The 26,241-nt window shown below is 43.1% G+C and overlaps 1 protein-coding gene across 5 annotated transcripts in view; it reads right to left on the minus strand.

Moving 5' to 3' along the window:
• Positions 1-25,302, minus strand: part of C9orf72 (C9orf72-SMCR8 complex subunit) — a 49,734-nt gene extending 24,432 nt beyond the window's left edge. For 2 of the 5 annotated variants that reach the window (XM_029055685.2, XM_029055684.2), the window contains exons 1-4: positions 15,531-15,813; positions 7,537-8,025; positions 3,284-3,343; positions 165-260 (exon numbers count right to left, since the gene is read on the minus strand). In XM_029055685.2, the coding sequence (XP_028911518.1) occupies positions 165-260; positions 3,284-3,343; positions 7,537-7,980 (600 nt within the window). In that variant the 5' untranslated portion in view covers positions 7,981-8,025; positions 15,531-15,813. Of the gene's footprint in view, positions 1-164; positions 261-3,283; positions 3,344-7,536; positions 8,026-15,530; positions 15,814-25,241 lie in introns of those variants that run through there. The other 3 variants (XR_005659666.1, XM_001505231.3, XM_029055683.2) reach the window with 3 other exon arrangements.
• Between the last annotated feature and the right edge of the window lie 939 nt (positions 25,303-26,241).

Below are 26,241 nucleotides of genomic sequence, written 5' to 3' on the forward strand. Positions count from 1 at the left end.
TGAACACAGTAAACACCATTGATTCATAACCTATGAGGCTATCTGGGTTGATCAGAAATTAACAGTATTACTTCAAATTATCCTTCTAAACATTCACTTCAGAAAATTACAGAAAAAATGATAATGCTAATGGCTTCCTTTTTGAAATACAAATAAGAACTTACATCAATTTCTGCAGGAACACTATGCGATTTCATAGATGAAAGGAGTTCCATTACAGGAATAACTTCTCCAGTGAGCATTGGAATGATACTCTGACCCTGCATAATAGAACACAACAAAATATCATTTGGTTTAGGAGATTATAAGAATATTTTCTAACAATAAGTAATTCAATCTTCTTGGAGCAGTGGCAAAGATTAAAATTGGAAAATCTATTTGGAAGAAAATGAAATACCTCCTATCCCATAAACAGTACGGTCTAGTGGAAAAGCACAGGCCTGGGAGTTGAGACCTGCTTTTAATCCAGCTCCGCCATTTGCCTGCTGTGTGACTTTAGGCAAGTCAGTTCTTACCTTCTCCATGCTCCAATATTCTCATCTGAAAAATGAAGATAAAATACCTACTCTCCCTCTGCCTTAGACTGTGAGCCCTGTGAGAGATAGGCACTATGCTTGATGTATATTGCATCTACCCCAGGGCTTGTCACATAATAAGCGCTTAACCAATACCACACTCATCATCATTGTGAAAGCATAATTGTCAAGGTTCTGCATTTGTCCCCTTCCCTCTTCTCATTTCAGATGCAGGCCTGCCTCTGGTTACCAAGGCAATCCCGTGCACAACACTTCACATTGTTTCTGTAGGAGTAGCTGAAAACAAGATGAAGCTACTCCTTTAGTAGTGTTCAGTGGGTCTAATCACCTGGAGAACAAGGTAGAAAACCCCACCCAAGGGGTGATGCCACCCATTCTGATGTATTTGTCCTGCATTGTACTTTGATTAAATTAGATGCTGTACTGTTATTAAAAAAAAAAAGAGCTCTGGTTTACTGGAAACCAAGCTGGCCTTGACTAGCAGGGGGAATCTCTGCTGCTCAACCACCTCTCCCTATTAATGCTGGATGAAGCGCTAGTAATAATAAACTTGTCTCTGACATACCCTTTCAAACTCAAATGCAGAGTTAGTGAAGTTTTTCTTCCACATCGTCATTATTATTATTATATGGGCTTTGAAAGAATGTTTTCAGAGATAATGCTACTAATGTTGGAACCCTACCTATGAGCACAGATATGGCTAAAAAGACCTTTGCGCAACTGACACTTCATTCTACACTGCAAGCACAGAAAGAAAGTTCATTGCTGAGCAGCTGTTAGCTATTTGTATGGCCTGATACTCCTTTTTATGACAGTCTCTTGAATAATAATGGTACTTATTGCTTACTATGTGCCAGGTACTGTACTAAGCACTGGGGTGGATACAAACAAATCAGGTTGGACAGGGCCCTTGTCCCACAGGGAGCTCATAGTCTTAATCCCCATTTACAGATTAGGTAACTGAGGCCCAGACAAGTGAAGTAACTTGCCCAAGGTCACAAAGCAGACAAGTAGCAGAGTCAGAATTAGAACCCAAGTCCTTCAGACTCTCAGGCCCATGCTCTATCCACTCTGCTTCTCTTCTGAAAGATAGTGATTTATGCTGTTGCACCTAAATTCCTTGTGAGCAGGGATCGTGTCACTTTACTAGTCTGCATTTCCCAAGCACCTCGTACACTGCATCACACCATGTTAGCGTTCAATATAACTATCACTATGTCATTTTTCAGTGATTTGTAGATTTTTTTTGAGGAAGAGCTAGTGCAGATGTCTAAAAAGTTTCCTTTTTTGCCTGTGATATTTAAGTGCTTACTATGTGCCAAAGTAATGTGCTAAGTGCTGGGGTAGAGTCTAAATAATCGGATCGGACCCAGTTTTGTATGAAGATTTCTGGGGGAATACCATCAGATCTTACTGCTTTTCATGGCTTTGCCTAAGCAGTGGCTTCCTCAAAAGTGGAGGCTACACCTTCACATTTTGGTTAATATGCTACGCTTGAAAGGACCTCCTCTTCAGTGGTGAAAGGCACGTTCAGAATATCATTGTAATGGTCTTGCTACCTTCACAAGCTTCCCTCTTGACCTGCAATGTGGGTAGTTCCTTTCATTAGAACTCAGCAGCGCAAAAGTTCTCAGCCTGGTGCCAGTTCCGGGCCAGGCACAATCACAGGGTTACCTCATCACTCCTTGCCATAAATTATGTAAGTACTGTGTTTTACAAACAAACAGCCATGTGAACGTGTTACCTGAATACCTGAAAATCCCTGCACCTTTTATTATAGCCCAATATATCGTTCAAAAGGCTGCGGAATAGAAAGGCGCACTGTCTTTTTCCGGGAAAGGGTTGACGAAGCCAAACAGAAGCCAGTACTTCAATGGTCTACAGCCATTAGCTTAGAAGCACACAAATGGCCATGTCTGTGAGCTTGAGGAAAGTATTCCTTAACTAGACCTTATCAGAGATAGAATGTGTAATAATGAGGAAGGCTAAGACAGAACCAAACATAAACTTCCATTTTCTTTGCTATATGAACAGTACCTCTCAAGGTACAACATGTGGAAAGAGCACAGGCCTGGAGGTCAGAGGACTGGGGTTCTAATACTGGTTCTGCCACTTGCCAATTGTTTGGGTTCTAATCCTCATTCTGCCACTTGCCAGTTGTGTCATCTCGGGCAAAACACTTAACCTCTCTGTGCCTCAGTTTCCTCACTTGCAAAATGGGGCCTGAATACCTGTTCTCCCTCCCCCTTACACTGTGAACCCCATGTGGGACAGAGACATTTGAATTATCTTGAATCTACACTTGTTTCTAGTAGTGTTTGGCACATAGTAAGCACTTAAGTACCACAGTTATTGTTATACTGCATAATACATAGCTTATAGATGTTAATTATTTGACCTGATAGATCAGTGAATTTATGGTATTTGTTATTATACTGAATTATTCAAAACCTCAAGGAAAAAGGTTGGCCAGTGTAAGCCTATTGGTGCTACTACTATGAAACTGATCGTCTTCCTTTAAGTCACACAGTCTTTTTTGAAGGTAAACGGATGAGATACTTTCCCTTCAAATTTTCAGCCGAGCCTCCATTTTATCTTCACAATGTTTTTTCTCCTGTTCTTGTCATGTCACTTACTCAAGCCAAAACAATTTCTGCCTTCCAAATGTAATATGAAATGTTTCTGCTCATGAAGGCCAGCAATAAAAGTTTTGATGGTGTAACTGACCCATTTATGGACACTCTTACCTGATCTTCCATTCTCTCTGTCCCTTCCAGGACAATCTTCTGGACATTTTCTTGTCTCTCCTGAACAGGAGAAGCAGTAAATTAAAAAAAAAAAAAAGGTAAGGATTGAAGTTAACTATACATTCATTTACCGAACGTAGTTATCTCTTTTTCTTTCACTGTTCCCTGTCATAGGTTACCAGTTGAATGGGAAAATTTTCCATTTAGGAGTGGAAAGAAGTAGAAAGCATTCTTTAGATGATAAAATGGGGAAGAGCATCCCTCCTATTTAGACTTGTGAGCTCTATTTGGGACAGGGACTGCACCCAACCTGATAATCTTGCATCTTCCCCAGTTCCTAGTACAGTACTTGGCATGAGTAGTAAGTACTTTATTATAATAATTGCAGTATTTGTAAATGAAAACATTAAGAGACTCAAGTTCCAGTTGTGGATCTGCCTAAAGTTAGAATAGACTGAACATGCATTTCAGAACAGTGCTTGGCACATAGTAAGCGCTTAAAAAAACCATCATTACTATTATAACATGCTGCACCCCTGCCTGCCTACTTGCTTGTTGCAGTCCATGCCTCAGCAGGAACGTGACTGGCAACAACAAAAGGGTGCAAGTGGGCCTGTACAAACCACTAGCCCTACGATCAATTCCTCTGTGCAGGTTCTCGATCCTGAAGTCTCAGGACCAAGGCTCATTTACTGTTCCTGACAGAAAACTCCATTATCATCCTCCTCCTCTTTCTCTTCCTCCTTTAACTCGTAGAGGAGTTAACTTTATTAAGTTTCACAATGAATTCATCTGTATCTTTCCCCAAAACTTGAGTATGGGGAAATAGTTCTTCATTTTAAATCATTTTGGTGCACAGTTCGGGAACAAAGTAGATAAGGCTAAAAATATTTCTATTTAAGTCTTATTTAAATTTGCATAAAAATTTTACAACTCGAAGATCATGAAAATATGAAATTAAACATTAGAGCAACACATTTCTCTAAGTAATTCCTATGACAGATTTTGTATTATTGAAGACAACTGAGTAGCAGCATGGTCTTGTGGAAAGAGCACAGGCCTGAGAGAGCTTAATACCATAAAACACACACCAAAAAAACTTGTGGGCTACAGACTAGCTTTAGTTTACCAAAATAATTTACAATATTGCAAATTAACACCAAACACTATCTTGACAAGATAGTCTTTATTTTATTTTTAATTAAAATAAGCACTTAGTATTTTAATCACTTAGTATGTGCCAGGCACTGTACTAAGCACTGGGGTTGATACAAGCTAATCCGATTGGACACAATTCATGTCCCACAAGGGGCTCACAGTATTCATCCCCATTTCACAGGTGAGTTAACTGATGAATAGTGAAGTTAAATCACTTGCCCAAGGTCATACAGCAAACAAATGGCAGGGTCAGGATTAGAACCCAGGACCTTCTGACTCTCAGGCCTGTGCTCTAACAACTAAGTCACACACTGCTTCTCAAAGAACACTCAAATTCAGTCACTTTTAATAAGATTAAAAATCAACAGAATCCTTCAATAATTTTTCATTTCTATAACTCCTAAACTGGACTAAATTTTAAATTATGAGACTGGAATAATAATGTTGGTATTTGTTAAGCAGTTACTATGTGCAGAGCACTGTTCTAAGCGCTGGGGTAGATACAGGGTCATCAGGTTGTCCCACATGAGGCTCACAGTCTTAATCCTCATTTTACAGATGAGGTAACAGGCACAGAGAAGTTAAGTGACTTGCCCACAGTCACACAGCTGACAAGTGGAAGAGCCAGGATTAGAACCCAAGTCCTCTGACTCCTAGTCCCATGTCTTTTTCACTAGGCCATGCTGCTTCTTTTAGCTCAGTGGAAAAAGCACGGGCTTGGGAGTCAGAGGTCATGGGTTCTAATTCAAGTCTGCCACTTTTTTGTTGCGTGACCTTGGGCAAGTCATAACTTCTCTGTGCTTCAGATACCTCATCTGTAAAATGACAATTAAGATCGAGTCCTATGTGGGACAGGGACTGTGTCAACCCAATTATCTTGTATCTACCCCAGCACTTAGTACAGTGGCCTGACACAGTACCTGCTTAAATACCACTGAGGGGAGGAGGAGAAAACAAAACAAAAAAAAGGGAAAGGAAAGCTTCTCATAATGGCCATGTTACAAGAAGCAGAATATAGGGAAAGAGCTCCTTGTTAACTAAATCAACTTGCCCAGGCTTCACAGTCATACTGAGAAGCAGCGTGGCGCAGTGGAAAGAGCATGGGCTTTGGAGTCAGGGCTCATGAGTTCGAATCCCAGCTCTGCCACTTGTCAGCTGTGTGACTTTGGGCAAGTCACTTAACTTCTCTGTGCCTCAGTTCCCTCATCTGTAAAATGGGGATTAAGTGTGAGCCCCACGTGGGACAACCTGATTCCCCTGTGTTTACCCCAGCGCTTAGAACAGTGCTCGGCACATAGTAAGCGCTTAACAAATACCAACATTATTACTAATAATTTAGCAATTCTATTGCTCTACGAAAATTTTACACACATTCTAATTATGGAGCTATTGAAGACTAACAATTGAAATGTTAAAGATTCTACAACAGGACTTTTGAGAAAAAACATTGGATAATTTTCTCCAAGCTCAGCTCCAAATGCATGGGGATTCTGCATCAGCATTTTCAAAAAGGGATGCCATATCTTTGCTTTCATAAAATAACCACTTGTGGACACTATCAAATTATTTTGAGACTGTGTTTATCAACAAAAAAACCCAAACCAAAAAAAGTGTCTATTGTGTGCAGAGCACCACAGTAAGGTCTTGAGAGGGCATAACAGAATTAGTAGTAATCTGTTATCCCTGCCTCAAGGAGCTTAAAAATCTAGCAGGGGAAGGCAGACACTGAAATACATCAGAAAGGAGGAAATAATAGATAAGTGCATAAGTACTCCAATGGCTTGAGTCTTACAGAATTGCTGAAATGGCAGTAAGGGATAACATTAAGTGGGGAGATTAGAAATTAATCAAGGAAGGCTACCTGAAGGAGGTATGATTTCAGAAAGGCTTTAAAGAAGGTGTGAGCAGTGGTCTGTTTGACGTGAAGGGTATTTCCAGATGCGCATGTGGTCTTTGCCCCGGGTTGCCAGTTACGGCAGAATCAGGACTAGAACCCTAGTCTCTTGATTCCCAGCAAAGTGCTCTTTCCACTAAAACAATAGCAGGTCTCATTTTATGTGTCGGCTGGGTCAGTAAGGAAAAGTATCAAAATTCCACTAAAAGGACGGGTATTATTTCTAAATAGAGAGAAATGAATGATTTTAAACAAAATCTTGAAACCTTCCTTCAAAAAAGCAGGCCTGTCTGCATTTTTTTTTTATCCTGAGTAGGGCCATATATACAGATATCAAATTAATAAATGATAAAATTCTAACAAAAGTAAATGCCCACTATGAGACTTTAGTGTATGTACATATAGGTTGTGAAGTAATGCCTTTTGGATTCATTATAACACCTCTAGCCTTGTATGATCTGTGCAGTTCCTATTACCATAAATGAGACACTTTAGAAATATGAGCTAAAGAAGTTTATATGTACTTTTCAGGATAATCTGAACAGCACAGAGTAAAACAGGCTTTCCACCAGATTCAGTTGCAATGTTAAGATCAATAAGCCCACTTGAAATGTCAAAATAACTTGCTAATCAACTGTATTTATTAAGCACTTACCATGTGCTCAAGCACTGTATTAAGTTCTTAGGAGAGTATAACATAAGACACACTCCCTGCCCACAATGAGCTTAATGTCCAAATGTAGATATTGAATAATTTTTAAAAGAACTATGTCTTCACTTTCATTAATTTTTTAAATGTGTGCTTTTTTTTTTTTTTTTTTTTTTACAGTCTCTAAGTTCTTCCCCTAAAATCAGTTAATACATTCTAAAAGGTTCTACTTTTATTTTGGAAAATTATTTTCCTCTCATTAGGAATATATACTCATTTTGGATATTTTAGGCTTTTTGGTTTTAAGAAATCTTATTCTAGCATTTACTGATGCAACTAATTACTTTCCCTGCTTTGAGGGGAAAAAAATGCTGAGAGAAGGGATAAATACACAAAAGCTTTAAAAACTTTTTTAAAAATTAGTTGACTCACTTGTTTACTTTCTTTATTCTCTTGAAGTACCAGTTTTCATTGACTACGAGTGCTGTGGGGGCATACGCTTAGAAGGAAAATGTAAAATGTCAGTAAGGGTTGTATCAAAACTCAACTCACCTTATGCATCCAGATCCTTCCTTTCCTGATGATGTGTGTTAATCTATCAACACACACTCTGTGCAGGGGGAGGTAGAAGCTGAGTTCAGCCTGGGGAAGTATTATTGACAATCCATATGTACTCCTGTCACCATTCCAGTTTCCATCAAAAATCAACGAAACAATAATCACTCCTTTTTCCGATAAAACAAAAAATTTCACATCTATGGCTCCACTCTCTGCATTCCGAAGGATTTCCCCATTTAGAGTGTGGTTAGCAAGAAACGTGATTTCGCCATCACTGAGAAGCAGCTGTTCAGTCTTTGGAGCCCAGATATGTCTTACTCTGGGGCCAAGAATATTATCCCAATATGCAAAAGTAGCTGCTAATAATGGTGAATATCCATTTAAAGCAATCTCTGTCTTGGCAACAGCAGGAGATGGTGGTGGACAGAGGGCAGACATGACTGCATTCTAATAGTCACATTATCAAAATGCTCCAGGAGTAACCTAGAGAATGACAAAGAAAATTACAGGGATTAGCTTTTTATTTTTCAACTGAGGATGTTGAAAGAGGAAGAGAAAGTAAAGCCCCTACAACATTTACATCATGCTTGGCATTGCTTCATTTTTTTTTTAAATCTCCAAAGAGGAGATTAATATGTTTACTATTTAACCACTTACAATGCACACAGCTTTATACTAAGTCTTTGGGAGAGTATGATAGAGGTAAAAACCATTACTCTCCAAGGCGCTTACAATCTAAAGCACTTTGATACTCACCCCAGCCCCATAGCACTTATGTACGTATCCTTATACTCTACTATCTCCCCTTTCTGTAATTGATTTTAAAATCTGTCTCCCACTGTAGGCTATAAGTGCCTTTGTGGACAAGGACTATATCAGCTGCCAGACTGCACTTTCCCAAACATTTAATAGAGTGCTCTGAATAGAGTAAATGCTCAATATCACTGATTGGTAAGGGGAAAGATGGACACAAAATTTTCAAATGGGGGTAGAGGGGAAAGGATTAGACAGATATGTGCTGAAATAGTAGACCACTTCTATGTCCAATAGTGCTCTGGGTGCCTGTGAGTGCTTCAGCCCTGAAGTGATAGCTGGGAGAACTGGACCTGATAAAAGCATCTTGGAGAAGATGAGATGTCTAGAGATCTTTGGAGATGGGGAGCACTGTGGTCTGATAGTTTGAGTAGGGAGACAGTTCCATGAAGGAGCAAGGAAGACACAGGTGGGTCAATAACAGGGTACAGTGAGGTTTGTTTGGGAGGAAAGAAGAGTAATAGCGGGGGTGTAGGAGGAGAAGACATCTAACAGCAAGGCACAGAGGAACTGGTCAGGTTTTGCTTGGTGGAAGAGGAATGGATATACATTGACAATTTGTGAGCGGGGAAAACGTGCTGGTGCAGAATGCCTCAGAAAAATGATCTGGGTGGCAGAGGGAAGCAAGGACTGCAGAAGGGAACAGCTGGAGTCTGAGAGGCCAGCAAGGAGGCTGATAAAATAATCGAGACAGAATACGATGAACGTCTGGACTAGGGTGATGGGCTTTCTAGTAAATGTGCCATCAACCCCTCTCCAATATTCACTAAAAGGAAATTGGGGGGGGACTGTACATTTGTCATCCTGAGAACAGCAAACTTTCTGTGGGTTAATTTTATTTTTAAAGTCACATCTCAGGGATTTTCCCTGCTGAATTATTACCCCCATAGAAAATACCTATAAATCCCTTTTAAATGAACAAAAACACACTGTGGAAAGCCATGCTTCCTTACCTTAATAGTTATAATAATAATAATGATGATGATGGCATTTGTTAAGCGATTACTATGCGTCAAGCACTGTTCTAAGTGCTGAGGTAGATGCAAGGTAATTAGGTTGATACAAAGTAATTAGGTTGTCCCACATGGGGCTCAGTCTTAATTATAGATTAGGTAACTGAGGCATAGAGAAGTCAAGTGACTTGCCCAAAGTCAGATAGCTGATCAGTGGCAGAGCCGGGATTAGAACTCATAACCTCTGACTACAAAGCCTCTGGTCTTTCCACTGAGCCACACTGCTTCTCTTCATAGTTACAATATGCTGTCACCCTAGCTGAGCGTATAACAAGACTACAGGCCGACCTCTGACGTAGGCTCAGTCTATCAGTGGTATTTATTGAGTGCCTATTTTAGTACAGAGGACTGTGTTAAGCACTTGGGAGAGTACTACGAAATTTGTTTTCACTATTCTTGCCCCCAAAGAGCTTAGGACAATCTCATGGGAAAGGCAGCAAGATCTGAGATCTCAATAACTTTTAATAGTCTTCTTGCAAATATTCTTAGCGCATTAATTAGTAATGAACAAAGGGAATTCCAGTCCAAACTGCCTTTCTGTAGATCTAAACAGACGCAGCATGGCTTAATGAGAAGCAGTGTGGCTTAAGTGGATAGAGCACAGGTTTGGGAGTCAGAAGGGCCTGGTTCTAATCCCACCTCTGTCATTTGTCTGCTGTGTGATCTTGGGCAACTCATTTCACTTCTCTGGGCCTCAGTTACCTCGTCTGTAAAATGGGGATAAAGACTGTGAGCCCCATGTGGGACAGGAACTGTGTCCAACCTGATTAACTTGTATCTACCCCAGTGCTTAGCATAGTGCTTGACACAAAGTAAGTGCTTAATGAGCACCATTAGTATTAGTATTATAGGCTAGAAGCAGCATGGCCTAATGGATAGAGCACAGGTCTGGGAGTCCAGAAGGACATGGGTTCTCATCCCAGCTCTACCACCTATCTGTTGTGTGACCTTGGCAAGTCAATTAACTTCTCTGTGCCTCAGTTACTTCATCTGTAAAATGGATTATGACCGTGAGCCCATGTGGGACATGGACTATGTCCAACCTGATCAGTTTGTATCTACCCCAGTACTCAGTACAGTGCCCGGCACATAGTAAGCCATTAAATACCATAAAAAAAGGCACTCTGCAAAGCACTGGAATAGAAACAAGACAGTCCAATCAATTCCTTTTTACCACAGGCCTCACAGTTCAAAAGGCAGAGGAAGAATATTATTTTATATTTTTTATACCCATTTTACAGGATGAGAAAATTGAGGCCCAGAGAGGTCAAGTGATTTGCCCAAGGTCACACAGCAGATCAGTGACAGCTGGGATTAGAAAGAGTCTAGGAGAAGCAGTATGGCCTAGTGGAAAGGGGACCGGCCTGGGACACAGGGAACTTGTATTTTCTAATCCCAGCTCCATCACTTGCCCGCTGGGTGATCTTGAGGCAAGTCACAACTTCTCATGTGTTTCCTCATGTGTAAAATGGGGATTCAATGCCTCTTCTTTCTCCCTCCTAGACTGTGCCCCATGTGGGATAGGACCTGTGACTGGCCTAGTTTGTACCAACCCCAGCACTTGGTACAGAACTTGGAAAGCACTTAGTGAATATCACAAATATTATTAGGTTCCTAATTTCCATTCCAATGCCCCTTCTCCTGGGTCATTAGGCCTTCTCTGTCCAAGGTCAACAGAATTCATACCACCTACTCCTGTCAACCTGCCATTCCAGAATGATTTACCTCTTGGAGGATCCTGAGTTAAAACTAAGCAACTCTGGGACTTATCCTCCCACAGTCAAGATTCCAGCCCACACTGGTTGAGACTTTTAGTATAACAATATTTATATTTAAGAGATTTTGTACTTCCTATTAAGTCCCCCAACAAGAGTTTGAGAATATCCTTTTAAAATACACATTTTTGGTTCAATAATGTCATTAGAGAAGTTGTTTATTTTCAGTGATAAAAGTGATGCTTTAATGCAAATGAGTGTGTGGGTTAACTTTCCTTCAATCTTTAGAAATCAGAAAGAGTCAACTTAAATCAGTAAAACATCAATGACAAATGATACACTTACTCATATTTACTGAGAGCTATGTGCAGGGCACTGTACTAAGCACTTGGGAGGGTACAATGCATCAGAATTAGCAGACTCGTTCCCTGCCCATAACGAGTTTACACCACTCAAGCTTTGACAGGAAATTGCATATGAATCCATGTGACTAAAAAATCCCCACACACAAGATTTAAACTGACATCAGAGCATGATGTAATGAAAAGCATACATTGACCAATTTCAATGTGACTCAAAACAGAAAGATTTGCACTTGGCCAATGTCCTGAAATATGCACTGGCCCCTATATGTGGCAATTAAATGGAAGTCTGAAAATTTTTTTCCCCCCATCTTTTTTGGTAAGCGAATGAACAGAAAATCATATATTAGAATACCCCAATATCTAACAATTTTTAACAAAAAACTATTCTCAAAAAGCATATTTTATGAAGTTAAATGGTCCTTTCCTCCAGCAAAACCTGAACAAATGAAAGGAAAACATGTTGTCCATTCATGAAATGCTTACTATGAATAAACCACTAATTACATTCATTAACAGACATACACACTATAATTAGGAGGAAAGGGGAGGGTGAGGTTCCTATTAAAATGCTTACCATTTAAGTCCTGCCAGAAACAAAATCATAAAAGCCAATCAAAAAGCAGAGAAGAATGTGAGTGGGAGGATGGTGGTGTCATCCATCACAGTGGAAGATATTGGTTGATAGCTAGTTTGTCTATAAGTAACTTCAAAGTGATGGAGCCAATAAAGCAGCATGGCCTAGTGGAAAGAGCATGGATCTGGGAGTCAGAAGGACCTGGGTTCTAATATGGGCTCCCACCCTTTGGGTAAGTCACTTAGCTTCTCTATGCCTCAGTTCCCTCATCTGTAAAATGGGGATTAAGACGGTGAGCCCTATGTGGGATGTAATGGACTGTGTCCAACCTGATTAGCTTTTTATTTACTTTTTAATGGTATTTGTTAAGCACTTACTATGTGCCAGACACTATACTAAGTGCTGGGGTAGATACAAGATCATCAGCTTGGACACAGTTCAAGTCCCACATGGGGCTCACATTCTTGTTCCCCTTTTTAAAGATGGGGTAACAGGCACAGAGAATTAAATGACTTGGCCAACATCACAAAGCAGACACATGAAGGAGACAGGGTTAGAACCCAGGTCTTTCCGACTCCCACGCCCATGCTCTATCCACTAGGCCATGTTGCTTCTTGTATCTACCGCAGCACTTAGTACAGTGCCTGGCACTTAGCACAAATATCATAAAAAAATTACGATATAGCACTTTTGGGGACTGTGGGGATTGTGGGTGCACCCATGGGGTGTCTCTCAGTCCGCAGCTCTCTTCACTTAGAGAAGCAACGTGGCTCAGTGAAACGAGCACGGGCTGAGGAGTCAGAGGTCATGGGTTCTACTTCCGGCTCCGCTTGTCAGCTGGGTGACTTTTGGCAAGTCACTTTACTTCTCTGTGCCTCAGTTACCTCAATGGTAAAATGGGCATTTAGACTGTGAGCCTCACATGGGACAACCTGATCACCTTGTATCTACCCCAGCGCTTAGAACAGTGCTTTGCACATAGTAAGTGCTTAACATATATCATTATTATTACTATTCACATTCAAACCCCTCCAACAAACTTTCCCCACTAGTATCTCGGTGCTCTGGGCCACATGAATCAATCATATTTATTGAACACTTACTGTGTGCAGAGCACTGTACTCTCTCAAGCGCTTAGTACAATACCACAAAAAGCAGACCTTCCCTGCACATTACACCCTCAGCCAACTCTCACTTAGGAATTTATTTATGCCCTAAGACCCATGTATATATGTCTGCTCTATTTAATTTTGACCACACCAGGTGCAAATATTTTGTCTCCCCCTCAGAGTTTAAGCTCCCTGTGGGCGGGGAACTTGTTATTCCGCTGTTCTGAAGGGCCCAGTACAGTGTTCATTGCACTAAGTGGGTGCTCAATAAGTGCTGCTACAATTACTAAGAGGAGGTTAATAAGTTTTTCAAGAAAGCGGAGCTAAAGATCATTACAGTTCATCTTTCCTAACCTATTAATTTTCTCTATATGCCAGCATTCCCATATATGCAATGAACACACCCTCCGACCCCCCTTAAAAATAAGCCTGTTACATATTGAGATAGGTTTTTCAGGTATCTAGACTGTCTCCTCGAGCTCACTGTCTCAGGGGACTAAGGGAGGGTTAGCTACTTTTGATGGGGAAATGCATCATGCTTTTCTTTGAAGGGTAAGGCTTAGAAACCACTAATATGTTTCAACATGTTTAGGAGCCTTGAGAAACTGATTGCGAAGTCTATAGCGGACATTTCTCCAGAAAGAGGAAAATGACCCCTTTCTTCTTGAGGCGTACATCAAGAAATCTGATTCCTCTCAATAAAGCACAGCTTGGCCACTTCATGTGCACTTGGTTGTGGACGACTGTGTCCAAGGTCGCTCCGGTTTCCACAATCACTGTCTCATCACAACTGGATGCTCCATAATACCATTATTATTTTCTTCTTGAAAGGTAATTTTCCATTTGTCTGGGCATCACTGGATGAGTTAAATCTGGTGAGCCTCGCTTGCTGGATGCAGGAAATTTAAAGCACTATTCCGATCCCTTTCTCGGGAAGGGGAAGCAATAGTAATCCTAAATAGGACTGCACAGATCCAACACATCAACTCGCTCTGCAAAATCCCCAAACCGCATGGCCTAGTGGAAAGAGTAGGAGCCTAGGAGTCAGGAGACAAGGGTTCTCAATTCAGCTCTAGTCCTTGCCTGCTGTGCCTCAGTTTCCCCATCTGTAAAATGGGGGGCTAAATCCCTGTTCTCCCCCTTAGATTGGGTGCCCCACGTGGGCCAGGGACTGCGTCCTACCCGATTAATATGCATCCACCCCAGCGATCAGCCCAGTGCTTGCCACGTAATAAGCACTTAAACACCATCATCACTACACATTGGGCACATACCGGCAAGATGAGTTCAAAGACGCTTCCGCCCCCACCACCCAGGTCCTGCCCATCTGCAGTAAGCAGGGGCCTCATCGTTCAACTCTTCCCTGTAAGAGATCGCAGTCGCGATGGGAGCCTGTCGCGCGACAGGAGGGCACATTCTCCTTGAAGCCACCTGGGGCTGGAGAAGCGGGCGGAAAGGCGACAAATCCTGCAAAACCACCCCGGCTTGTCTAGGCCACCTCCACTCACAACATGCCAAAGGAAAAGTCCCCCAGAATCGCTTGGGGCATATAATAATAATGATAATAATAATGTTGGTATTTGTTAAGTGCTTACTATGTGCAGAGCACTGTTCTAAGCGCTGGGGTCATCAGGTTGTCCCTTGCTCTCTGCACCCCCAATTCGGTAGGAACGGGAATAAATACGAGATCGATGAGTAAATTGCGGGGGGAAACTAGAAAGAAAAGCAAGTCTCCCGGCCCACCCACCTCCTCCTGCCCGATCTCTCCCACGCGCCGCCGCCAGCCACTCCGAAGGTAAGCTGGAGATCAGGGCAAATTCATTCATTCAATCGTATTGATTGAGCACTTACTGGGTGCAGGGCACTGTACCGAGCGCTCGGAAAGTACAATTCAACAACAGAGACAATCCCTACCCAACAACGGGCTGACGGTCTAGAAGGGGGAGACAGACAATCAAACAAGTAGACAGGCATCGATACCATCAAAACAGTTATCTACACTGTGATATTTACACATCATTAATAAGTAGAATAATAAATATGTACAACTATAGGCCAGTGCCGTGGGGCGGGGGGGGGTAGAGTAGAGGGAGGAAGTCGGGGCGATGGAGGGGGGAGGAGGAGCAGAGGGGAAAGGGGGGGTTCAGTCTGGGAAGGCCTCCTGGAGGAGGTGAGCTCTCAGGAGGGCTTTTGGGGGGGGAGAGCGCTAGTTTGGCGATTCCTCCCCATTTGGGGAAGGGAAGGGTTCCCCTCACCCCCCGCAAAAAAAAAAAAGATTTTAAATCCAGATCCTGCTGGCGAAGGCGTGGGAATTCCTATAGGCGGAGGAGCCCATTCTAAGGCCCCTGCCCCCCTTCCATCCCTCCACCCCCCCACCACCGTCGGAAAGCGACACTCACCCTCCGCGTGCGGCTTCCAGCCCGCCTCCCGGCGGTCTCGGCGTTGGCGGCCTCCCGGCGGCCCCGGTGGCCCCGTTGTTGGCGGCCTCCCGGCGGTGCCGGCAGCGGCCCCTCCCTCTCCGTCCCCTCCTCCCACGCTCCCTCCTCCTGCCCGCACCCTCGAAACCAACCCCGCCGCCCAACACGCTGTTTACTTGGATGGTTTTGGTGGTTTTTTTTTTTTCCTCCCTCCTACAAATTTCGTCAATGAACTTTATTGACACTCGTTCCACCCGAGCCGCGTACTGGGCGCTAGGCCTCCTCCCTCTCCATCTGCGTCCCCGCCCCACGTCGAGCTACGGAACTCGTTCGCCATCTTGAGTCTTGGCGGAACACGCTTTCCCCCCGCCGCCCACTCTCCCTTTGAAAGCGCAGGCAGTACGTTTGCGAATCGTGATATAGTAATGTAAAAAAAAAACAAAAAACAAAAACAGCCACAAAGTGGTTGGTTTGAAAGGGACCTCAGACACCGTCCCTTTGATGGAAGGAGATGTGCCAGCTATAAAATGGTGTTTCAGATCCATAATAAAATCTCGCTACTATAAGTGTGGGTAGCAAATAGCAGCTCATACACTGTTGTAATGAACATTTATAGTCATTTATTAAGCATTTACTCTGTGTCAAATGCTGAGGTGATTGGTACTGGGTTACAGAATCCCTCTTCTACAATCTATCCCTGTTTTACAGATGAAGAAGATGAAGCCCAAAGAGATTAAAGGTATTTGCCGAAAGTCGGTGGCAGAGCTGGAACTCGAACCCAGAACTTCCGACTCACTGTGACATGCTCTTTTCCTGCTCCATGCTCGCTTTTTTGGGAACCTTGAAGGAGCTCCATAAGTCTTAAAACCATCGCCCCTGCCCTCCTACCTTCCTTAACTTCTATTTTTAACCACTCAATCTCCAAGGGCTCCTTCCCCTCTGCCTTCAAACATGCCCACGTCTCCCCCATCCTAAAAAAACCCGCTCTCGACCCCACTTCCCCCTCCAGTTATCGCCCTATCTCCCTACTACCCTTCCTTTCCAAAATCCTAGAACGAGTCGTCTACAATCGATGCTTAGAATTCCTTAACTCCCATTCTCTCCTAGACCCCCTCCAATCTGGCTTCCGTCCTCTCCACTCTACCGAGACTGCTCTCTCTAAGGTCACCCATGACCTCCTTCTTGTCAAATCCAATGGCTCCTACTCCATTCTAATCCTCCTTGACCTCTCTGCTGCCTTTGACACTGTCGACCATCCCCTCCTCCTCCATACCTTATCTCACCTTGGCTTCACGGACTCTGTCCTCTCCTGGTTCTCCTCTTACCTCTCTGGCCGGTCATTCTCGGTCTCCTTCGCTGGAGCCTCCTCCCCCTCCCATCCTTTAACTGTTGGAGTTCCTCAAGGGTCAGTTCTTGGCCCTCTTCTGTTCTCCATTTACACTCACTCCCTCGGTGAACTCATTCGCTCTCACGACTTCGACTACCATCTCTACGCAGATGACATGCAGATCTACATCTCCGCCCCTTTCCTCTCCCCCTCCCTTCAGGCTCGCATCTCCTCCTGCCTCCAGGACGTCTCCACCTGGATGTCGGCCCGCCACCTAAAACTCAACATGAGCAAGACTGAGCTCCTCATCTTCCCTCCCAAACCCGGTCCTCTCCCAGACTTCCCTATCACCATGGATGGCACGACCATCCTTCCCGTCTCTCAGGCCCGCAATCTCGGTGTCATCCTTGACTCGTCTCTCTCGTTCACCCCACACATCCTATCCGTTACCAAGACCTGCCGGTTTCACCTCTACAATATCGCCAAGATCCGCCCTTTCCTCTCCACCCAAACGGCTACCTTACTGTTACGGGCTCTCGTTATATCCCGGCTAGACTACTGTGTCAGCCTTCTCTCTGACCTCCCTTCCTCCTCTCTCGCCCCGCTCCAGTCTATTCTTCACTCCGCTGCCCGGCTCATCTTCCTGCAGAAACGATCTGGGCATGTCACTCCCCTTCTTAAACAACTCCAATGGTTGCCTAACAACCTCCGCTCCAAACAAAAACTCCTCACTCTAGGCTTCAAGGCTCTTCATCACCTTGCCCCTTCCTACCTCTCCTCCCTTCTCTCTTTCTACCGCCCACCCCGCACTCTCCGCTCCTCTGCCGCCCACCTCCTCACCGTCCCTCGGTCTCGCCTATCCCGCCGTCAACCCCCGGGTCACGTCCTCCCGCGGTCCTGGAACGCCCTCCCTCCTCACCTCCGCCAAACTGATTCTCTTTCCCTCTTCAAAACCCTACTTAAAACTCACCTCCTCCAAGAGGCGTTCCCAGACTGAGCTCCTCTTCTCCCTCTGCCACCCCCCCTTTACCTCTCCACAGCTAAACCCTCATTTTCCCCTTTTCCCTCTGCTCTTCCACCTCTCCCTTCCCATCCCCACAGCACTGTACTCGTCCGCTCAACTGTATATATTTTCATTACCCTATTTATTTTGTTAATGAAATGTACATTGCCTTGATTCTATTTAGTTGCCATTGTTTTTACAAGATGTTCTTCCCCTTGACTCTATTTATTGCCATTGTTCTTGTCTGTCTGTCTCCCCCGATTAGACTGTAAGCCCATCAAATGGCAGGGACTGTCTCTATCCGTTGCCGACTTGTTCATTCCAAGCACTTAGTACAGTGCTCTGCACATAGTAAGCGCTCAATAAATACTATTGAATGAGTGAATGAATGAATAGGATTCACTGAATTCTAAAAGTCAGAAAAATCAATCCTTAACAGCATGAGAGAGCAAGATTCAGGCAACACAATTTATATTATGGTTCAGCTTTGCAGAGTTTTTAAAAGTCATGAAATCCGCAAAAATTATAAGGCCCGAGAACTGAACCTACACACGTTTCCCAATACCATCTCCTTTCTCCATAAATCACTCAAGTTATCTCCCATGAAAATCCAATGAAAGTAAAAGTATACGGAAGTTACGTTCAATAGAGTAATGTTTCAGGACTAAAGATCGATCCCTTTAAATCCACTTAGGTTGCTTTTAGGCTCTGTTTTAGTCAGGTTGGATTATTGAATCCTATCATCAAGTACTTTGGAAGCAATTAAGCAAAACATTTCTTATTTTAATTGCTTCCAAAATACTTGATAATAGCTAGAATTCAATAAAGCAGCCAATCCTGATGCTTAGTCTTTTCTACCTTTCATTCATTCATTCAATAGTATTTATTGAGCGCTTACTATGTGCAGAGCACTGTACTAAGCGCTTGGGATGAACAAGTCGGCAACAGATAGAGACAGTCCCTGCCGTTTGACGGGCTTACAGTCTAATCGGGGGAGACGGACAGACAAGAACAATGGCACTAAACAGCGTCAAGGGGAAGAACATCTCGTAAAAACAATGGCAACTAAATAGAATCAAGGCGATGTACAATTCATTAACAAAATAAATAGGGTAACGAAAATATATACAGTTGAGCGGACGGGTACAGTGCTGTGGGGATGGGAAGGGAGAGGTGGAGGAGCAGAGGGAAAAGGGGAAAATGAGGCTTTAGCTGCCCTGTACATGTACATGCCCTTTACCTGTACATGGTAAGGAATGTGTGTTTTCTGTACTCTCCCAAGCGTGTGCTCTGCACACGGTAAGCACTCGATAAATACAACTGACTGACTGGTAAAGGGCCATATAGTTTTTGACTATAAAGGCACCACACAAGTAACAGGGCACATGACATGGGGTAGATTAAGAGGCAGGGAAGGTGAGAGTGAATGAAGGGGGTTGGGTGCCACCTTCTCCGTGTTATTGTTCTACTCAAATTTTAAGGCTTAAAGCTAATAAAATTAAGGCCAAAACAGTTTCATCTTCACAGTACCCTTCCAGCTGCATAGATGTGTGGTTGTCGATTATTTTCAAGAATTCCATGCCCATCCTTCTTTCCAAGTTTGAGACAAATATAGCTTCTTAAAATATTTCAAAAATATGATTTGTACAGCTTCTGAGCCTGGGCTGAATACATGTTGATAAACTGCCATTTACCAGGATCACTGCAAATTGGATTTAACTCCGACTGGCATGTGAATGATCAAATGTTGGACATGGATGAGGGGTATTACAGCATAAGCCATAATGCATTTAATTTCCTTTAAGTAATGAGTTTTTTTTGTGGTGCCTCTGCCACTGGGGACTTATTAATGCAAGTTATGGTACATTGCCTTTATTTTTGAATAAGAACTAGCCAGCACTCACTACTGATGCAGCAACTGAGACGAAGTACACTATTGTTCACCTACTGTGGCATCAGGGGAGAAGAGCAGGGTCAATGAGAGCTTCAAGAATAAAAGATAGGAGAGGAGGGGGCAGATATGGCCATTAGAAAAAAATACTTAGATATTAGCCCCATTTGGGACAGGGACTGTATACAACCTGATTACCTTGCATCTACCCCAGTGCTTAGAACAGTGCTTGACACATAGTAAAGACTTAAATACCATCATTATTATTTAAACACGTAGTTTAGCCACTCTATCAAACCATACTATGTTGATGGCTAGCTTTGGTTGCCACGTGAAGAAAGATGAAATAGAAACTAAAGAATGTATGGAGACAGGTAACTCAAAAGATTGTGGTAATGAAGCAGATACTGCTTAAGGATAAACCAAAAAGATTAAGATACCGATTAGGAGAGAAAAAGGCTGACTGCAGGCATGACTGCATTTTACAAAATCATGAAGGGTATGGTCAGGGCATAGACAGAATAGTAGTTCACCAAATCTTACAATTCCATGAGCTAGAGAGGTAAACTTGATGATGGTAGCCTCTAAACAAACACGGGTAAACACGGCACTTAATCGATGAGAAGTGTGTGAAATTCAGGAAACTCTACAGACCCAAAATAACAGCATGCTTAAGGGTGGTTCAAATAAATTCATGGATGAGTGACTGGAGAGAATAGTTTGGAGGATTAGATGGTGATCTCTAACCATTAGGAACAGCTGTCAAGAAGGGCAATCAATATACTTTCTCTAAGCATCTTGTTGTCATAATGAGAGACAGAATACTGGGCTGAATGCACCATTGGTCTGATCCATTAAATGTCTTTGTTTATGTTCTAGTTTAATAGGTGTGAACAGGCCTCCTAACTAATCTTTGAATTTCCCCAACTGACAGTCACTGTATGGGAGACTCTTTGGTTCAGCCCACTGCCAGCCTGTCTGTACTCTGAATGGCAGTAGGAAAAAAGAGTTGGCAGCTGAAAACAGACTGACCTATAAATCGGTCAATCAGATTGACATGCAAAATTCAGGATTATTGGGACAGGCTCTTACTGGGACTAGAAGTACCTGGTTTCAAATTATCTAGAATTGGGTCCTAAAAGGAATTTTCCACTAGAAGTTTCACTGAGACACAGCCATTCCTGGCAGGATAGTAAAACCAGTAGATATGATAATTTAAAGGGGTACTAATTTTACATCATGGACTCCTAGAACAAACACAAAACACTTATGAGGCCATTCAGCCTAGTGTTTGTCAGAGAGTATAGTTGGTGTCCGGTTGGTGGGCTGTGAGGGACCTCTAGGTGGTCTATGGCTACCCCTTAACCACTGCTCCCAATAGAGTTTTTCATTTCCAGAAAGGTGTATCCCCTTCGGCTCTTGGCCCTCCAAGATATGTCCCACACTCTTATAAGAATGGGCTAGCTGCCACTCCATTCTATTTTTAAAATTACCTGCACAAGAAAACAGCAGGAGTTGAGGTCTAACAATTCTTCCCCCCACCCCTCCCTTTTGATAGTGGCTCATGGGCCTTTGAGACTTTGAGGACCACTGTCTACCTCTTAGAACAGTGTTTGGCACATAGTAAGTGCTTAACAAATGCTATAATTATTACCTCTAGTGCTTGTAGTGTTCTACTTGCAGTCATTTAAGTTAATTGTGGTAATTAAAGCACTATGTGCAAAGTACTGTACTGCATGCTAGGGCTGATCCAAAATAAGCACCTTGTCCCTGTCCCATATGCAGCTCACAGTCTGAAGGGAAGCGAGAATGGGTATTTAATCCTCATTTTACAGATGAGGAAACAGGGAAAGTGAAGTTGTGACTTGTCTGCTGTGTGACTTTGAGCAAATGGTGGAGCCAGGTTAAGAACCCAGATCTCCTGCCTCCTAAGCCCACGATCTTTCTACTAGGCCACTCTGCTTCACATGCAGTTAATTCTACTGAATCCTTTGGGAAACCAACTTGGACAGATGAGAATCCACCTATTTTCAAAGACCACTGGAAAATGAGATTTCACAACCTAGACAGCTATTTCTAATATTCGACTACCCATTCTTTTTTATTGTTGTTGTGCTAGTCTTAGTGGAGATGGAGAAAATGAGTTGGTCACAGTTCTCTGGAAAATAATAAATGAAGTAGGAAATAGTGTCTTTTGGTTGGGTATTCTAAATAACAGACTCAACAGCTTGTCAGAACAGTATGACACTTGTTTACAGGAGAGGAAGCTAAAGTTCTGCAAATCACATGACTTGACATTATAGGAAGTTGGTAGCAGAGTCATTAGTAGAAGAGGAATGTCCCTTCCACTAAGTCACCTCCTAGCCACAAAGAACATTGTTTGGCAGCATTCGAAATCTGAGAGAATTTTCACTGAGCAACATCATCATGCAGCCTGGGGGAAGTGGAAGCAGGCCTTCAGAGCTGCTAGACAGAGGGTAAATGCCACATGAACCCAATCAATCACAGAGTGCAGAAGAAATAGGATCAGGTAGTAGTCTTGCAAGTCACACTCTCAAAGTTCTTGGTTGATTTATTACTCTAAACCCAGAAATTACATTGCTGAGTTTATAAAAGGATGGCAGGGCAGGGAACATTGTAAACAAGAGGCAAGTGCATAGTTGGGCAGCAAAAGCATGGTCTGTAATTTACATATTTGGTCTTGGGTCAAATGGCTGATTTAAAGCTGATTTAAATGAGCTGATTGAGTCTCAAAGCCAATGGTAAGGAGTTTTTGTTTTATGGGACCTGATTATATCTACCCCAGTTTGTTAGTATAATCTTTGGCACATAGTAAGTTCCTTACAAATATCATAATAGTAATAATGATAATTATGTGGAAGTGGATGTGCAGTCACTGAAGATTAAGGAGTGGGGAAGTGTGGGGGAAAAAAGAAAAAGGGTCCAGGAAGGAGTCAACTTATTGCCTGGAGAAGGGGAGACCGGAGGCAGGGAGGTCAGCAAGGAGGTGATGCCGTACCCAAGGCAGAATTTGATAAAGGTTTGGATCAGTGTAGTATCAGTTTGGATTGAGGGAAAGGGTGGGTTTTAGCAATGTTACAAAGATTCCTCTTCAAAGCTGAATCTAGTCCAAATCCTTTTTTTATGTAGAAGATTTCACAATTCTGCATAATCCTTAATCCTGACAAAATTTCAAGTCATTTCATTAATTTATATCCCAACACACTATCATTCCTTCAGCATACTCAGCACATGAGAAGAATCATCAAAACTTTATTATTCTTCTTAAAGGAAATAGTGACAGGATTTCTCAAGGAAATACATCTTGATATCTTTGCTGAAAGCAATATGCAGAAACCTCATCTCACACTCAAGGCTACAAGGGCACAGCACAACAAGTTTCTCCATTCCAATTTTGTGAAAAGATACACATATAGGACTGAGAACTTCTTCATAGACCTAATAATGTACAATACAAATCCTTCAATTCATTTGGTCAGTTTCACACTGAGGATGATCTCATCCATCTTCCCAGGGCAGCACTCCTTATCAGCAATGGATAGAATGACAGTCCTGTGGGAGAGAATATTCTTGCCCTCCAAGATACAACCTTTGTCTTGGGGGAAGGCACTGCATGTGTCTACCAACTCTGCTATATTGTACTCTCCCAAGTGTTTAATACAGTGCTCTGCACACACTCGAGAAACACAATTGACTGATTTACTTGGTAACCCTGAAAGTGCTCATGCCAAGTAGCACTGATGGTGACATTTGTTTTAGAGAGGTCCAAGACCTTTTTGGATTAGTACATGAAATAGGCAACAAGATTCCATTTTTTTCTTTAATCACAGCCTATTATTGCTTCTGTTTTTTCTAGTCAACATCAGGCAGGCAGGGCAGTTTCATAAGAGGAAAGATCCAGTGTTTTTTTTATTCTGGTTTTTCAGAGATATTCCCATGAGGCCTGGGAGGTGGCAATCAAGAAAGGCTGGGTCTCCTATACCAATGTCACAGGGCAGGCACAAGCTAGATATCTTGCCTCACTAGGCAAAAGGAGGGATGTGGAAGACAGTGAGGCAGCTGAACAATGGCATAAGAAGCACAAGTCAGAGAGGGGTATCCCTAGCCACATAACATCTGAGGCAACTGGCCAGTGGAACTGCAGCAGGCAGGTTTAATAAGACAGAACCTGATGTCCTCCTCAAGTAGTCCCATCAAGAGTCCCAGTTCTAGCCAGGTTAGCTAGAGAGAACCTATCAGCAGTCACTGCTGCTGCCTCCACTGTCACTGTGGTTGAATTATTCTTTCTGGCTGAATTTTTGTCAGAACCAGGGGGGAAAAAAAAAAAACAGTCATCAGCTTGTACCAAGAACTCCTCTCATTGACCTAGAAGGGCCAACTTGCGTGTTGGCAAGCAACCGGGGCACTGTGTCAATTGATGCTGGCCTCTGGCTACCACTACAACCTATTGCCACTGCCCAAAACTCACCAGCAAGGCTCCTTATGGCCATCTACTCCTAAGCCCTGTCAGCAGGAAACACTAGGTCTTAGGCAACCATCCTACCCAGAGTATGACCTGGAGAACAGTGTTGAAAGGACATAGGGGGTAGCAGCAAACACTGGCTGACAGGAGAGAGTCAGGTGCAGGACAAAGTGTAGGTCTATCTACAGATTTATCATCCTCCCCCTCAATTCCCTGTTGTCTTCTTTGTTCATCCAACACTCACTTCTGTCCTTCTACCCCTCCCCCCCACACACCTTTTCTTAAATGACCTGTGTTAAGTACTTACTATGTGCCCAGCAATGCCCTAGATACAATATAATCAGGTTGGACCCAGTCCCTCTCCCACAAGGGAGTCACATCTTAATCCCAATTCATCCATGCAGTAACAGGCACAGAAAAGTTAAGTGATTTGCCCAGGGTCACTCAACAGACAAGCGGCGGAGCCAACATTCAAAGCCAGGTCCTCTGACTGCCAGGTCCATAATTTCCACTAGGCCACACAGCTTAGTCTTTGTTTTTTTCTTTCCCCAAGCAGTTTTCTTCCACTCTTTTCTGCTTTACCAGCTCCAGCCTCCCCCCACCCACCCTCTTCTTGGAATTCCCCAAAATCTGTTCATCTTGGAGCCACTGCTGAAGTGGGAATATATGATCTCTTCTCAAAAAGAGTGATCTTGTATGACAAATGCCCCTCTGTCCAGGTGACCTTTACATGACTAAACCTCCTTTCTAATCAATCAACAACACGTATTGAGTACTCACTGTGTACAGAGTACTGTATTAAGCACTTGGGAGAGTACAGTACAATAGAGTTGGTAGACATGACCCCCTGCTCTAGAGAAATTTATACTCTTTCAGGGCAGTCTGCTAACATAAGTCTCCCTTTTGGGGGTGGGAATCTGGCTTTGGGACCAACCATCCTATAAGTAGAAAAGTTTATGAGCAAAAAAAGAAAATAATAATAAACTTACAATTTGAATTCACCTGGAAGCAGCCTCTTCATTCTCTTCTTCTTCGCTCAGATTAACTCCCAGACCCCACTCCTACCATTCCTTTTTATATACTCCTTTCAGCTGCCTCCTATTAGTGGGAAGACTGCTTAATAGCCTAAATGTTGACCTGAAGGTCCATCTGTTTCCACTGGCACACAGAGATTAGGCAACATCTTGATACTAAGAGGAAGAATTGAAAACAGCCCCAAGCACTGTAAATGACAAAGGCTACAGCAGAGCATTGAACAATCATCACCTGTGTACAGTGTTGCTTACCTAATGGAACAAGAGTGCTTGTCCCTAAACCCCCTCATAATAATAATAGTAATGGTATTTGTTAAGTGCTTACTATGTGTCAGGCACTGTTCTAAGCAATGGGGTAGATACAAGCAAATTGGGGTGAACACAGTCCCTGTCCCTTGTTGGGCTCACAGTCTAAATCCCCATTTTACAGATGAGGTAACTGAGGCACAGACAAGTGAAGTGACTTGCCCAGTGTCACACAGCAGATAAGTGGCAGAGCCAAAATGAGACCCCATGACGTTCTGACCTCCCAGCCCATGCTGTATCCACTATGCCATGCTGCCTCTTACAGGCACCAGGTAGACTCACTTCAGCAGACATGGGGCATCCACCACAGCTATCTCGACAGTTTCGCTCCCTCCTCCTGCTCCGGCTCCTGACCTGACCGCTATTCTGGGCTAAAAATACCCCTTAAATTGCTAGGGCAGAGAGGATATGGTGGAGGCAGAGGTGACGTCATGCTCTGCAGAAGGTGGGATGGAGGTGAACTTTACCTGTAGGAGGCAGAGACTCAGAGCATAATAACCCATACCTGCAGAGTCACTTCATGGAAGGAACTGTTGGTGGCATATTGGCCTATTCAACAATTGACATGACCTATGTTTGCTATCAGCAGCATCATCTTCAAACCTGAAGCACAGCTAAATTCAGCAGGCTTCTGGGCAAATATTTCAGT

This window comes from Ornithorhynchus anatinus, chromosome X5 (genome assembly GCF_004115215.2).
Source record: "Ornithorhynchus anatinus isolate Pmale09 chromosome X5, mOrnAna1.pri.v4, whole genome shotgun sequence".
Taxonomy (NCBI): domain Eukaryota; kingdom Metazoa; phylum Chordata; class Mammalia; order Monotremata; family Ornithorhynchidae; genus Ornithorhynchus; species Ornithorhynchus anatinus.